Source organism: Rattus rattus, chromosome 6 (genome assembly GCF_011064425.1).
Source record: "Rattus rattus isolate New Zealand chromosome 6, Rrattus_CSIRO_v1, whole genome shotgun sequence".
NCBI classification, from domain to species: Eukaryota; Metazoa; Chordata; class Mammalia; order Rodentia; family Muridae; genus Rattus; species Rattus rattus.
This window is the reverse complement of record NC_046159.1, coordinates 157,186,003-157,202,784: the sequence shown is the minus strand read 5'-3', so window position 1 is coordinate 157,202,784 and position 16,782 is coordinate 157,186,003. Positions and strand designations below refer to the sequence as shown.

Genomic DNA, 16,782 nt, shown 5'->3' with positions numbered 1-16,782 from the left:
TAAAGAAAGCACAAAGGAAGACAAACCTGGAGATAGAAAACCTAGGGAAGATATCAGGAGTCATAGATAGAAGCATTACCAACAGAACACAAGAGATAGCAGAGAGAATCTCAGGGGCAAAAGATACCATAGAAAACATTAACACAACAGTCAAAGAAAATACAAAAAGCAAAAAGATCGAAACCCAAAACATCCAGGAAACCCAGGACACAATGAGAAGATCAAACCTAAGGATAATGGGTATAGAAGAAAGTGAAGACTCCCAACTCAAAGGACCAGTAAATATCTTCAACAAAATTATAGAAGAAAATTTCCCAAACCTAAAGAAAGAGATGCCCATAAACACACAAGAAGCCTACAGAACTCCAAATGGATTGGACCAGAAAAAAATTCCTCCCGTCACATAATAGTCAAAACACCAAATGCACAAAACAAAGAAAGAATATTAAAAAAAATAAGGGGAAAATGTCAAGTAACATATAAAGGCAGACCTGTAAGAATTACACCAGACTTCTCACCAGAGACTATGAAAGCCAGAAGATCCTGGGCAGATGTCATACAGACCCTAAGAGAACACAAATGCCAGCCCAGGCTACTATGGCCAGCAAAACACTCAACATAGATGGAGAAACCAAGTTATTCCATGACAAAACCAAATTTACACAATATCTTTCTACAAATCCTGCCCCACAAAGGATAACAGATGGGAAACTACAACACAAAGATGGAAACTATACCCTAGAAAAAGGAAGAAAGTAATCTCCTTGCAACAAAACCAAAAGAAGAGAGACACACAAACATTATTCCACCTCTAACAACAAAAATAACAGGATGCAAAAATCACTATTCCTAAATATCTCTTAACATCAATGGATTCAATTCTCCAATAAAAAGACAAGAGTAACAGACTGGATACATAAAGAGGACCCATCAATTTGCTGCATGCAGGAAACACACCTCAGAGACAAAGACAGACACTACCTCAGAGTAAAAGGTTGGAAAACAATTATCCAAGCAAATGGTCCAAAGAAACAAGCTGGAGTAGCCATTCTAATATCGAATAAAATCAACTTTCAACCAAAAGTCATCAAAAAAAAGATAAGGAAGGACACTTCATATTCATCAAAGGAAAAATTCACCAAGGTGAACTCTCAATCCTAAATACCTATGCTCCAAATACAAGGACACCTACATTCATTTAAAAAAAAAAAAAACCTTACTAAAACTAAAGCAAATCACACAATGCACCTCACACAATAATAGTAGGAGATTTCAACATCCCACTCTCATCAATGGACAGATCATGGAAACAGAATAATATTAAACAGAGACATAGAGAAACTAATAGAAGTTATGAACCAAGTGAACTGAACAGATATTTATAGAACATTTCATCCTAAAACAAAAGTCCTGGTCAGAGTAATCAGACAACAAAATGAGGTCAAAGGGATACAAATTGGAAAGGAAGAAGTCAAAATATCACTATTTGCAGATGATATGTTAGTATAATTAAGTGACCCCAAAAGTTCCACCAGAGAACTACTAAACCTGATAAACAACTTCGGCAAAATTGCTGAGTATAAAAGTAACTCAAACAAATCAGTAGCCTTCCTCTACTCAAAGGATAAACAGGCTGAGAAAGAAATTAGGGAAATTACACCCTTCACAATAGTCCCAAATAATATAAAATACCTCGATGTAACTTTAACCAAGCAAGTGAAAGATCTATATAACAAGAACTTCAAGTCTCTGAAGAAAGAAATTGAAGATCTCCGAAAATGGAAAGACACCCCCCCCACACACCATGCTCATGGATTGGCAGGATTAATATAGTAAAAGTGGTCATTTTGCCAAAAGCAATCTACAGATTCAATGTAATCCCCATCAAAATTCCAACTCAATTCTTCATAGACTTAGAAAGAGCAATTTGCAAATTCATTTGGAATAAAAAATAAACCCAGGATAGCGAAAACTATACTCAACAATAAAAAACTTCTGGAGGAATCACCATCCCTGACCTCAAGCAGTATTACAGAACAATAGTAATAAAAACTGTATGGTATTGGCACAGAGACAGGCAGGTAGATCAGTTGGAATAGAACTGAAAACCCTGAAATGAACCCACGCACACCTATGGTCAAAGGAGCTAAAACTGTCCAATGGAAAAAAGCATTTTCAACAAATGGTGCTGGTTCATCTGGAGGTCAGCATAGAGAAGAATGCAAATCGACCCATTCTTAGCATCCTGTACAAAGCTTCTAAGTCCAAGTGGATCAAGGAACTCCACATCAAACCAGTTGCACTCAAACTAATAGAAGAAAAAGTGGGGAAGAGTCTCGATCACATGGGAACCGGGGAAAATTTCCTGAACAAAACACCAATGGCTTATGCTGTAAGATCAAGAATTGACAAATGGGATCTCATAAAACTGCAAAGCTTCTTCTGTAAGGCAAAGGACACTGTCATTAGGATAAAACGGCAATCAGCAGATTAGGAAAAGATCTTTACCAATCCTACATCTGATAGAAGGCTAATATCCAAAATATACAAAGAACTCAAGAAGTTAGACTCCAGAGAGACAAATAACCCTATTAAAAATGGGGTATTCTCAGCTGAGGAACATCGAATGGCTGAGAAGTACCTAAAGAAATACTCAATATCCTTAGTCAACAGAAAATGCAAATCAAAACAACCCTGAGATTCCACCTCACACCAGTCAGAATGGCTAGGATCAAAAACTTAGGTGACAACAGATGTGAGGATGTAGAGAAAGAAGAACACACCTCCATTGTTGGTGGGATTGCAAACTGGTACAACCACTCTGGGTGTCAGTCTGGAGGTTTATCAGAAAATTGGGACATTGCACTACCTGAGGACCCAGTTATACCTCTCCTGGGCATATACCCAAAAGATGTTCCAACATGTAACAAAAGACACATGCTCCACTATGTTCATAGCAGCCTTATTTATAGTAGCCAGAAGCTGGAAAGAACCCAGATGCACTTCAACAGAGGAATGGATACAGAAAATATGGTATATTTACACAAAGGAGTACTACTCAGCTATCAAAAACAATGACTTCATGAAATTCATAGGCAAATGGATGGAACTAGAAAATATCATCCTGAGTGAGGTAACCCAATTCCAGAAAAACACACATGGTATGCACTCACTCATAAGTGGGTATTAGCCCAAATGCTTGAATTACCCAAGATGCAATCCACAGACCAAATGAAGCTCAAGAAAAAGGATGACCAAAATGCGGATGCTTCACCCCTTCTTAAAAGGGGGAACAAAAATATCCATAGGACGGGATATGGAGGCAAGGTTTAGAGCAGAGACTGAATGGAACATAGAGGCCATTCAGAACCTGCCCTCTATGTGCCCCATATATATATATATACAGTCACCAAGAGTAGATAAGATTAATAAAGCTAAGAAGGGCATGCTGACAGGAACCGGATATAGATGTCTCCTGAGAGACACAGCCAGAGCATGTATGTCAAATTCAGAGGCGGGAAAAAAAAAAATTCAGAGGCAAACTGAGAACGGGATCTCTCTTGGAGGAATTAGAGAAAAGATTAAAAGAGCTGAAGGGACTTGAGATTCCCATATGAACAACAATGCCAACCAATCAGAGTTCCCAGGGACTAAACCACTACCCAAAGACTATACATGGACTGACCCACGGCTTCAGCTGCATAAGTAGCAAAGGATGGCCTTGTTGGGCACCAATGGAAGGAGAAGCCCTTGGTCTTGCCAAGGCTGGACTCCCCCAGTGTAGAGGAATATTGGGGGTGGAGTGGTGGGGAGGGTAACACCCTTATAGAAAAAGGGGACGGGGATGGGATAGGGGGCTTATGTCTGGGAAGCTGGGAAAGGGAATAGCATTTGAAATGTAAATAAAAAAATTTTAAAAAAGGTTTATTTATTATATATAAGTACACTGTACCTGTCTTTAGACACACTACATGAGGGCATCAGATCTCATTACAGATGGTTGAGAGCCACCATGTAGTTGCTGGGATTTGAACTCAGGACCTCTGGAAGAGTAGTCAGTGTTCTTAATTACTGATCAGTCTCTCCAGTCCTCATCAGAACTTTCAAGTGGCTCCCACTGCTTTAAGAATTAAGACCTAAATCCAGCCCCAGGCTCTCCTACTCTCTGTACTCAATCCAATTCCTTTCCTTCAGTTAGGGATTGTTACAGTTAGTTACACATACCCCGTTCTCCCCACACACATACCTGGAAGACCCACTACTTTACCCCCTTTCTACTCCACTCAGAAGCCATTTATTTCTCCAGGTCTCACTGCTATGTTGCCCATCCCACTTTACTTCTGCTTATACCTGCTATTACACACTCAGAGGCCACGGAGTACTCTGTTCACCACAGAGCTCCACAAAGGCAGGTCTGCATTTGTATGCAGCTCAATCACCACTAATGCCTAGTGCCTCAGTTCATGTCACATCTGCTGTGACAACTGGGACCATGGCTGCTCTGCAGGCTCTGATTTGACCTCACTGCTGATATTAATATCATGTTCTTCCTCTCTGAGTAACGAGGCAGCCAGAAGGCCTCATCAAAATGAATGAACATTAGAATCCAGAGACCTTGCCCTGAATGGCAAGTCCTCAGATAGCCTCCCCTCCCATTAAGTGTCCTATGTCCTGGCTAGTAGTATTACAGGAGCAGGTCTCGGCTAGCCCCTGAGTTACAAAAGAAATCACTTCAAACATTCATATATATTCAATTTCTCTTTTGACTACCATATAACTCTAATAGAATGTAGTAAAAGAAAAAAAGATATAATATGTATATACTGCCTTCCAAAAATCTTTTAATAGGAACCCTTAGTAAAACCCAGCAGGCTCAGCAGTGCCTTGATTGTCCTCTTTGCAATTCCCAGAAGAAGGCACAGATCTGCATTAAGGACAATGTAGGCCTTCTCTGCCGTGATAACACTGCTGACAGAACACTGAAGAGGTGAGGTATAGAAACTGTGGCTCAAATCCTGACTTGGCGAGACAAGGTAAACCTTTTCTTCTTTCAAACCAATTACTGACCACCATAATCTTACATGTCCTTCAAAGGCCATGGTTAAAGATGTGGTTGGTTTCCAATCTCCTGGTGTTCCTAGAAGACTGATCAGGTCATTGGAAAGTACCCCAAGTTATATAGCACTTTTCCTCCCAAGCATAGCATGTGGCCAACTTGAGATAGAGAATATGGTCATTCAGTAGCCAGGGCCACTAAAAGCAGAACATTGGTAGCCAGGTCATTGCAATTATAATGGAAGGGATGGTCAGAGTCTCATCTGGGATTCCTGCCAAGGCTCCTTCCTGCCTTTCTGCAGCTACAAATGATCTTAGGAAATACTAGCATATATAAGACATGGAAGGTGCACTGATACATGGAGTGGGGCACAGTAGTAATACAACTTGGAGGCCACTCACATCCTTCTGAGTTACCCTTCCTCTATGCTCTGTAAATGCATTGGTTTACCAAGTTGGATTTGGGTAGAATTCTATATTGGTCTGCCATTGGGATCCATGGGAAAATACTTTTTCATGTCTCCCCAGGAAAGGTTAATGATTGTAGTAATTTTTGGGACCTCAGCTCCTTGCTCTTCCTCTCTGCCCAGCTGCCAGGAGACAAGTAGGCCTTCTCTGCCCTGATAACACTGCTGACAGAATACTGAAGAGGTGAGGCATAGAAACTGTGGCTCAAATCCTGACTTGGTGAGACAAGGTAAGCCTTTTCTTCTTTCAAACCTTTTCACAGCAATGGGAGAGCAGGCCCTGGCACCTGTGCTCCAAGGGACTAAAGACTTCTCCAGAGAAGACCCACCCAAGAGCTACACAAGAAAAGGCCAAGTCACATCAAACAAGAGTTTGAGTATAGGAAATAAGCATACATTCAAAGAACACTGGAGAGCTCTCAATGGACACAGAAGCCAAAAGGAAGGCCCTCTCTGACCAATCGTGATGCGATCTAACATCAAACTAAATAATGGGAATGACAGTTCATTGAAAAACCTCACAAAGCTGACTAATGTTAAGTAAATGAACAGGTAAGAGCCGACAGATACACAAGGCACAATGTAACTGGACATATCAGTGCTGAATGGTAAGAAGCTAATGTAGTAAGTGGGACACTCACACAGAGCTCCTTCCCAACCACAACTTACAGACAGTGGATAAGGCTAGCTGTAGGAAAGACTTGGCAGACACTGCCTCATCTAAGTCATCAAAGTCTTTCCTGGGGAGACATGAAAAAATATTTGTCCATGGATCCCAATGGCAGACCAATATAGAATTCTACCGAAAACCAACTTGGTAAACCAATGCGTTTACAGAGCATAGAGGAAGGCTAATTCAGAAGCTAATTAAAGCTAAGCTCAGCAATATAGGGCAAGTCTGCACAGTCACAACAAGGACAGGTTCCCTTCTGTAGCCAGCCTGCCAAACACATACAACCTCAAACTTACTGGAAGCAAAAAAAAAAAAAAAATGTAAATTACATCACAGGCCACAAAATCGCTGCCTTTAGTCTTTTAAAATATCAGGGGCAAGTAACAAAGACCAACAGACTGCTCCAGACGAAAAGGAGAGCAGAAATCAAACATATGGCTCTGAGTGAGCCCCCAGGATAGGCTGTACTGTAGCATACAGCTACAGTTTTTAGTGCCTCTGGCCTAAGGCAGTACCCTGTACCTTCTAAACTATCTGAGGAAGAGAAAGTACTCAATCATAAACGGACACTAAAAGACAGAGAAAGAGGAGGTGGAGGAAGAGGAGCAAATGCAGCACAAGATATAAAACCTGGTGAATGCGGTAAAGGGGCAAGGCCTCACATTTTCTCTTTCACTGAAGATGTAACAAAAGGAAGTTTATCGTGTGGCCCACAGAAAGAGGGACCCACACACTGGCTCTAAAGGAAGCCTGATGAGAAGGATGAAGACACTCTCACTGCCTCTCTAAGATAGGGAAAGAGATGAGCAAAATCACTCCACTTTCCAAAGCAAGCTCCCACAGATCAACTGAGGCCTTCCCCAGGGCAGTAGGACAGCCTTTAAAGTAAATACAAAGAGTCACAGCCAAACAGCTGGCTCCCTTGCTGGGTAGGGGTCCTGAGTCTCTCCCAATTCTCCATGTGCTCACAGATGAAAAACTGATTACTTTATTTGCGGCCATATTTCTAAATCTTTCATAACCTGGGTCAGGATAAAGTATCTGCCTACTTTCCTGACACTTTCTCCCTTCGACCAAAGGAATGGGCCTTCATTTTATTGATAAGACGTTCCACCAATCCAAGTAACCAAGGCCACTCAAGGTGAACTGGGCTTCCTCTCTCCTGAGCCAGAAGAGGCTGCAGGGCTCACCCTGGCACACGCTTGTTTTGATTGTTGTTGTGGTTAACCAGAAAATGGTTGATGGCCCCAGTAGTTCACAGTAAATAAATTATTTATGTCTCCTACCTTTGCTTTTATCATTAAATAGGGCCAAGACTCAGAATTGAACCCAGCACAGACGCCAGGCCTACTGCTTTGTTATGTGGAGACTCAGTTTGCTGCACTGTGAAATGAGAATGTGACTCTACCTGCCATCTGTGTGCCTCACGTGTCACACATGCTCAACCCTGGACAAACAATAGTCATTGCAAATGCCAAGACCTCACTAGGGCCTCAGGAACACCTTCATCTGCCAGCAATTTTCTTCCAGAACTCCCCCCACAACCAGATTAAGCCCATTTATAGGCAGGAAATTGAGATAATGGCAAAGAGGAAGAGAAGGCAGAAGCAGAGGTGGCAGAGGTGGCGGTGGCAGCATCCCAGAAGCAGCCAAGACAAACAACTACCCAAACATGGGTTTTTTTTTTTTTTTTTATAGCAAAAGCTGGGAAGCTTCTGTGTCAGATGATCACACAGCTTAGCTTGTGACTCTGAAGAGGGAGAGCTTCAAGTTCTGTGTGCTATGAAATTGAGTTTCAGAGCAGCCAATGCAGATATGATGCCAACAACAAGCCCTATACAAAACATAGCATCTTCCTCCAGGCATAACTCAACAGTGACCCAGCCACCACAAGAACACAGAAATACTATCAAGATGTCATTCTTAAAAAAAAAAATTATTTATTTCATGTAAATGAGTACTCTATCTGTACAGACACCTGCATGCCAGAAGAGGGCATTGGATCCCATTACAGATGGTTGCGAGCCACCATGTGGTTGCTGGGAATTCAACTCGGGACCGCTGGAAGGGCAGTCAGTGCTCTTGACTGCTGAGCCGTCTCTCCAGCACACAAGAAGTCATTCTTACGAAAGTCTTTAGGATTGTTTCCTACTACCACAATGAAATTGTTTTAATAAAGAGGACACAAATAATTTCAATAAAGAGAACTAATATACAACTAGAAGACAAATGAAAATATCCTTAAAGGTAACATTATTAAAGAAATGATAAACCTAAAATCACAAAATCCAGTTTTTTATAAAAATTCTAAGGAAGCCAGATGTGGAGGCAACCCACTTTAATTCTTGCATCTGGTAGTGTAGGCAAAAACATTAAAAATTCAGACTACAACCAAGTTCAGAACTACATGAGACCCTATCTCAAAAAATTAAAACGAAGTAGGCGAAGACGAATGATTTAATGTTTAAATTAGCTTTGGAAGACAGGAAACTCCACTGTGAGTCACAGCGGGCTCGCAGGTTGTAGGTCACACACAAGCCTGAAGAAGCTGCAGTTGGAAACTGGTATGAGGTACAAGAGCAGCTGGCCAGAGCCAAGCACAGAGACTCGTGTCCTTAGGCAGCAGTGGTCAGAGAAGCTCACTAGAGCGTGACTTCCAGAAAGAAGAGACTACTGAACACTTTCGATTTAGTTATATAGATTTTTCTATCAGACAGCAGTAAAGAAGGCATGCGCTAACCTCTGCCCTATAATAAAACGTTCGCCAATGGTCAGCCCTAAAAAATACAAGTAATGTTATACAGAATGAATAGGCTGAATTCATTTATTTAGAAAAACTAACACTCACTCTCTCTCTCTCTCTCTCTCTCTCTCACCTCTCTCTAACTAAAGCAGTAGTTTTAACCTGTGGAGGGGTGTCTAGCAACCCTTTCAGTAAGGTCCCATAAGACAACTGGAAAATAGATTATACATAAGTACACACACTCACTCGCTCACACACAATTGTGTGTGTGTGTGTGTGTGTGTGTGTGTGTGTGTATGATGTGTGGTGCATGCCTGCAATCCAAGCATTCAAGAGGATAAGGGAGGAGGATAACAAGCTTGAGGCCACTCTGGAAACAGTAAAAAATTTCTAAAAACCAGGAATAAAAAAAAAAAAAATTAAGTTTTCCTTAAGAAATTTTATAAGCTATATATTATGTTTTTACTTTATTAGAAGTCAAGAGCTCCTAGCAAAATAGAATTCAGCCAACAACAAATGTCCTAATTCAAACAGTAAACTGGAAAACTAAAACCTTTCACATAGATGCCACATTACATGTTTGACCTCCTCTCATCATCAGGTAGCTGGCTCAGTGCAGACTCATAGCTAGATTCTTAGAGGCAGTGCACAGGCCTGAGCCCTAGCATGATGCCAGTGCCAGGAAGAAGAAGCTATGATTGATACCTAGCAGCAAGTAAGGGCAATGATAAAAGTCAAATAAAGGTGATAGTACTAGATGCTGGAACGCATAGCTACTTACTTTCTGAATTGTCCTAACTAGGCGCACCTTGCAAATAACTCACAATTATATGTTCTCTTAATAACAGTTCCTATCCACTTGGTAGAGGTAGCATTAGAGAAACACTATTTACTCAAAATAAAAGTGAACACCACTGAACTCATCAGGTTGATCAAAGTTGCCAACACAGCAGGAAAAGAGTTGCTAGAAATGCACATCAGTACTTAAGTCAAAAAAAGAAAGGTCAGAACATGTTCCAAAGCACTTGGCTGGTGGCTCCTTAAGTAGAAAATTCCAAACACTGTTTTTCCTATTTGTTGTAAAATTAGGCAGCAATGAAGTAAAAATGACAAATAAATTTCATATTAAATGACTTAGTTTTGTTTTACACTGGAGCAGAGAGATCATTTTAGGTAAATGCAGGTTTGTGTTTGAAAGGAAGTACTTTCTAGTTTAAATGCTGCTCCCTATAGATACACTTCTACTGCAGAGCACCTACACCGCTCTTCCCAGCAATGGGGACGTCTATGTCCACACTAGCCATCTGCTCTTGAGCTTTGAATCAATGAAACAGACTAAAACCTCACATTTAAAATAAAGACCCAAAGCTAAAAAGCCACTGTACAAACTTTACTGTGCCACTGAACATAGCAGCTTCGGATGCTGAATGGGACAGAAGGAAAACATTCAGCTAAAACAGGACTCTATAGTCCTGTAGTTGCTCACTGAGTATTCTACATATGTAACTGACTTGACATTATTCCATATACATGTCCTTATATCCCATGGGGGAAATTCTGTTTTCTGTCTCCACATACTCAGCTAGCAAATCACATACATGGCACTTCATAGGGGCACTCCTGTCCTTCATGGGTCTACCTTTTCCCTTTTGTTGTACAAATATCTGTGTTCCCAGGTTCCTACTTCCCCACTTTACATGGTGAAACGAATACAACAGGTATCACTGCTAAAGAGCACAGCAAATACTCGTCAAATGTGTAGCTCGAAAGTGGCCTCTGACCATACATGCGCAATGCTGTAAACAACTACTATGTGCATAACAATTTTTTTTTTGAGATAGGATTTCTTTGTGTAGCCATGGCTGTCTTGGAACTCACTCTGAAGAGAATGGCCTTCAACTCACAGAGATCTGTCTGCCTCTGCCTCCTGTGTGCTGGCATTAAAGGTGTAAACACACCTACAACAAACGATACACTGTTTGTTTGTTGGATTATGAGAAAACTGTTACAAAAGAAGCTAAAATTGAGTAGGGTATAGCTGCAGGATGTCATAATGGTTTTTCACTACTCAAGACAGCTGAGACCATATGGGTTAAGACAAAAGTAGAACTTGAATCTTAAGGTTTGGTTAATCTGTAACTCTACCAGAGTTCATGTTTAATTCTTTCTTATGGAGACTCATATTCTCTAAGGCAAAAATATTTACAAAGAAGTGCATAAAATTTGTCGACTTACCCCTCCAGACAACTTAATCACCCTGACCTTGGAGCTGACATGTGGCCCATCTCCACCACCTCCACTGTTGGCCCTGTGCATGACAGTCCTCTTCACCCCTGGCTTGGTGTCCTGAGGCCGGCCCTGGAGGGATGTCACTCTGGCTGCCTGTGGGGAGTGGGGGGTCTCCTCCATATCCATAGGTTTGACATGGAGGACTTTGTGTGGCAGCTGTCGCAGATGCTTCAATGGTCTCAAGTGTTGCCCTTGATGCTGCATATTAGCACCAGGCGGGACAAAGTTTACCGCTTTGGGCTGAACATTAGCAGCCGTGACATCTTGGTTTTTGACAAGAAGTCTGGTTTTCACATTCTGCCTGCATTGTGTCCCTGGAAAGGGCAACAGTGGGTTACCATTGGTGGGTGATGGTGTAGCTGCCAGTTCCTCTTGCTCCATGGGGGTCTGAGAGCCATAGATTTGCTGCTGCTGCTGCTGCTGTTGCTGCTGCTGTTGCTGCTGTGCAAGTCTTTCCAGTAATTCCTTCTTTCTGGCACCAGCCTGCTGCTGCCTTCGTAGCTCCTTCTGCTTTAGGATTTCTTCTCTCAGTCGCTTCTGCTCCTCTATCTTTAAGCGATATAACCTTGTCTCTTCATCTTCATCAGGAAACTAAAATGGAAAACACAGTTCACTTTGCTTTATGTGGTGGGGTAGCCATTTCAAACAAATGTATTTCTCCCCAAACCTTCCAATTCAGTATCTGAAAGAAGGCATTCAAAAATCTGCTTAACAAGAAGTATAACTCTTTCCTCCTCTAGGGAGGGGGGAAAATTATACAGCTAAACCTAATTTGGAAAACCTTATCAGAGTATTAAAAATGAAATAATGTAAATTTCCGCTCATTTACAAGTTTGAAACCAATTAAACTATTCATTTAAGATATCAAAATATGTTTCGAATGGAAATAGAAACAGCTATGAGTCACCGCTGTCACAGGGGTTTTATCTGCCTCTTCCCTGACAAACCAACAAAAGGTAGGGTGTGAATGACCTGAGAGGCCCTGATTACAACTATTGATTTTTCGTACAGAATTTTCAGGCTGATCTCAAACTCATTTGTCACAGAATAATTGGTTATAATGAATAGCACAAGTCAATCTTTCTGACCTTGAACTCACACACCCTCCTCAGAATCAAAATGCTGCCAATCGCAGTATTGGAATATTAATGTTAAGTGAATGCCCTGAATATCTCGGACCCAAACTATATTCAAAGTCTATATAGAGAATTCCTTTCAAAAGTTTAGCCATTTTTTTTTTTTTACTAAAGAATCCAAAGAAGAAAGCTTATTATTTTAAAATGTTTTTATAAAATCACCTATCCATAAAAATCTTCATTGAAGATTCAACCTATCTACAATTCACCTAGTTACAAATCCTGCCTATTTGCATAAATCTCAATAATTAGAAACATAAGACAATCAGAGGCGGAGAGTCGAGTGGGTTACCCTGTGGACTTGTTGTTGAATGTCAAAGTCTTGGGTACATTTCCAACAATTATAGGTAGGTAGGGGGGTGAGGGGTTGTTACTGCAGCGGGCATGATGAGCAAGACGCCCACAGTGCAATAACAGCCAGGGATGCAGCCAGCAGCACCAAGACCCAGACGCACCATTTCCTAACACAGACGGGATTCCTCAGCATGTGTTTCCCAAGCAGTCAGGAAAGGGTTAAAGAAGGTTCAGAGATACAGGCCAAAATACTTTAGATTTACCCCTCACTGTACCAATACCAACTAAATACACCTAAGTCAAGTCAGTAGGTTAACTGTAGCTAAGCAAAATAAATATATTTCTTTAAAAAGAAAATATAAGCCTAGTTCCATTTGTGTGTGTGTATATAAAAAACTAAACAAAAACGAATTAAGGCATTCAACCTATACCATCGCAATCTGTCCACTTTCTATTTTACTTTCATAAATTATCTGCCTGCTTGTAGTAAATTTACAAACAAAATGAGTACACATGGCTGACTGTTCCTCTCCCTCTATTATTTAGTCAGTGTTATTATATAAGAAACATGTTATATGAACCAGACTGAACATGAACATCATATATGCATACATACATACATACATATACACATACACATTCTCTAAGCTAGCTATATAACGCAAAGGCACTATCAAATTATTGGCAAAAAGAAAATCATTTTTTTATTTAGGATTTTTTAGGGGGGAGGGTTGCTGAGGTTGAACATGGGGCCTTGTGAATGTTGGCCAAATGGCCAAATTCACAACACTGGGGGGAGGGGGAAAATATATATAAAATCACATTATGATGATGATGATGATGATGATGATGATGATGATGATGATGATGATGATAAGGAGCTAAGTTGCCCAGATTGGCCTTGAACTATTGATTTTCCTGTCTCACTTAACCTTCAGAGTAGCTAAGATTACAAGGGTGCAACCCAAGACCCAGATCACAAAGGCTCTTTATAAACCACGTCATTCCAGTCCAGTAGAGCCATTTTCTTTCATGCACTGATTATGAAACCCACATATCAAACTTTCAATGTCTATTAAATGACATCCAAAACATTCTGACTTCCTAATTTTGATGTGATACAATTAATACCATTATAATCACTTATCCGAAGAAAACTTGAATAATGAAAATCTAATTAAAGGTTAAAACACTGTTAACTGGTTTTTTAGAAAATGAATCCCTCAATTCTTGCTACTGAACAATAATCAGCCCGCAACACGGATTTACAGGTGCTCATATAACTCATGTACTCATCATCTATGCCCAGCTCTCAGATATACCCTACCTTATTTCATCCTCATTTAACAGGCAACAAAGTTGAGGTTTGTAAGAGGTAGAGATCATGTAAAATACTGATCCACATTTATATATCCACACCTACTCTAAATTACCAAATATAAGTAAGGTCACAGAACCACATGGCTTTCTGAGTAAGGTTTTACTGGTATTCAACACATCCGCTCCTGTAAGGACTGTTAATAACCTGCCTTGTACTACAATGGCAGAAGTAACTATGATTGTCTAGAATGTTATAGAACTCCAGGGTCCTTTACAGAAAACATCTGCTAAACCTGGATGTACATTGACTTTATATAATACAACAATAACTGTACAGATACAATCCTTGCATGAGTGAGCTAGGCAGAATACACTGGCACTCAGGACCCTATTCCAGAACAAACACACCCCAGGAAGATGTCATACCTCTGCTTCTGCTTTTGCTTCTTCCTTAGGTTGAGCCCCAGGACTAAGTGGTTTGGCTTTTGCATCAGTCTTTCCCTGTGAGCTCCTGGAAGCCACCACAGCCCTACAAGGTGGGGATGTGTTGGCAATGGACTTCACCTGAGCTGCAGGTGTGGAGGAGCAGCGATTACCACTCATTTCCAAAACATGTGAAGGTGCTATGGGGAGTTCACGAAGATTACTGTTTCTGGGAGCAGTGGGTTGCATCTGCTGCATGGGCCGTTTGCTTATATTCTGAGATGCTGTGTTCTGTCACAAAAAGAAACACAAGTTTATTAGTGAGTAGAAACACAAGGGATCACTGCAATCAATAACTGCCTTCCTTTCTGAGAGGTAAACCCCTTACTCTCTGGCAAACACTTCTTATGCTTAAGTGTTGCTGTGTGCTCTGATGCTTAGGACTCAGTTCCATAAAGATACAGCTTCCATTTATAAAAGTCAAACCCACTGATTTATCAGTAAATGTAGACTAACATTTTTAACAGCATTCTGGGCTAAACAATAACAACAACACCTCACTCTGCCTGCCTCAAGGACCCAACTGATCAATAGTACACTGTTTCTAAGCTTAAAATGGAACAGGAGAACCCAATGCTATTGTTTCAATCTTACAGAAAGCTTTCTGCAGGAGAAAGGTGCCACAAAGTTCTATTACAAGAAGAGGCAAGCCTGAGAGAGAACCCACATGTCAAGGATCAGAGGTAGCTGAGACAAGGAGGAACTGAGCTTCTGCCATTACCTTAACAAGGAAGCAGGACTACACATGCCTCTCCTCTATCTAGCAATCCTCTTAAAGCTTCCATCCAAGTCATATTATAATATAAAGAGGCAGGTTTAAGGAAAACAGGTTCAAAGCAACTCACTGACTTCCTCAAACTATAAGGATAAAAAGGACAGGATTAAGAGGTAGACTTATAGAAAGGAATTGTGTTAGGATACTGTGATTTGTCCTGAAAGAGACAGTAATGGCAGTCACTAGGGGAGGACAAGACAATGGAAGCTACATATTACTCTCACACCAACCTTCTATTTCCCAATTTCTTTCAATGGATGACAAGACCCATGTTTGCTAACCATATGTAAAATGTAACACCACAAACAAATATAATTTCCTAAAACTGAATGTAAGCTCTTATTCAGGACTACAGAAGTAGATAATCTATATCAAAAACTAAGCCCCTTGCACTGGAGGAATGACTCATCAGTACTGTCTAATCACTTCAGAAAACTCAAGGCTCAAAAGGGTAAGTTAATATCTATAGTTAAAAAATTTTTTGCAAAGTATTCTTAAAAAATTTAGTTTTGTTTTTGAAAATATACTGATTATTAATTTTTAAAAACTAGAAAATTATCTAGCTCAAAAGTTATGTCCCATAAAGCCTGTAAGTTAACCCACATCTGTTACTCACATGCCGGAGCCCCTGACGTGGAGTACACTGCATCCGACTGCTGTTGGACTGAGGCTGGGCAGTCTGTACATGAGGCCTGAACTGTGGCTGAGACATGGGCATCAGAGGAGGGGGAGGAGCAGAAAGGTGGTGGTGATGCTGGTGTTGCTGTGGCTGATGCTGAGGGGGAGGCTGATGCTGTGGGGGAGGCTGGTGTGGAGGCTGAAGGGGAGGTTGAAGGGGTGGCTGATGCTGGTGATGCTGGGGCTGCTGCTGGGGCTGCTGAGGCTGGGGCTGTGGTTGATGAGGTGGTGGCAACGGAGGATGCAAGGGTCCCTTCCATTTCAAAAGAAACAAACAACAGTTTATTAATAAATGTGTTAGGGAGATTTCAATGCAATGGTTTCCTTTAAAAAGCCAGCATGAGAAGAAGCTTATGTGGAGAACTTAACACCACTACAAATGCAGCAATTGGCTGGTGACACTACCTTTGTTTGCCTAAACATATGTTCCATCATAAAAGGCAACCTCCCACAGCACGCTCAAAGGGTCTACGAAGACCATAAATGACTATAGTACATGAGGAAAAAAGTACAGACACAGGACACACTGCTTTCTAACTATAGAAGATAAACCTACATGTTCATGGCAACTGCTCCTTGGTAATGGAATTATTAATTTCTTTAGATTCACCTATATTCTATTATTTCTGTAACAAAGGAGAAATTATTTCTATTTTTATTTTAAAAAATCAAAATATTTAACCCGTTTTGAACACTGTAAATAGTTTTCTTTTTAGCTTAAATATACATTCTTATTAATTTGTCATTTAATTATTGCTCGACTAGCTATACATGTGAGTATATAGTTAAGAACGTGACACGTGTCTGAGGAGATCAGAGGTTAGAGATTTGCTAGAGTCAGTTCTTTCTTTCCACTATGTGAGTTCCAG

The 16,782-nt window shown here is 40.7% G+C and overlaps 1 protein-coding gene across 6 annotated transcripts in view; it reads right to left on the bottom strand.

Moving 5' to 3' along the window:
* The window catches only part of Rbm33 (RNA binding motif protein 33), a 107,246-nt gene that overhangs the window by 19,076 nt on the left and 71,388 nt on the right, over positions 1–16,782 (bottom strand). For all 6 annotated transcript variants that reach the window (XM_032907182.1, XM_032907180.1, XM_032907185.1 and 3 more), the window contains 3 exons: positions 15,852–16,166; positions 14,404–14,691; positions 11,174–11,818 (listed from right to left, as the gene is read on the bottom strand). In XM_032907182.1, coding sequence (XP_032763073.1) covers positions 11,174–11,818; positions 14,404–14,691; positions 15,852–16,166 — 1,248 coding nt within the window. The remainder of the gene's footprint in view (positions 1–11,173; positions 11,819–14,403; positions 14,692–15,851; positions 16,167–16,782) is intronic.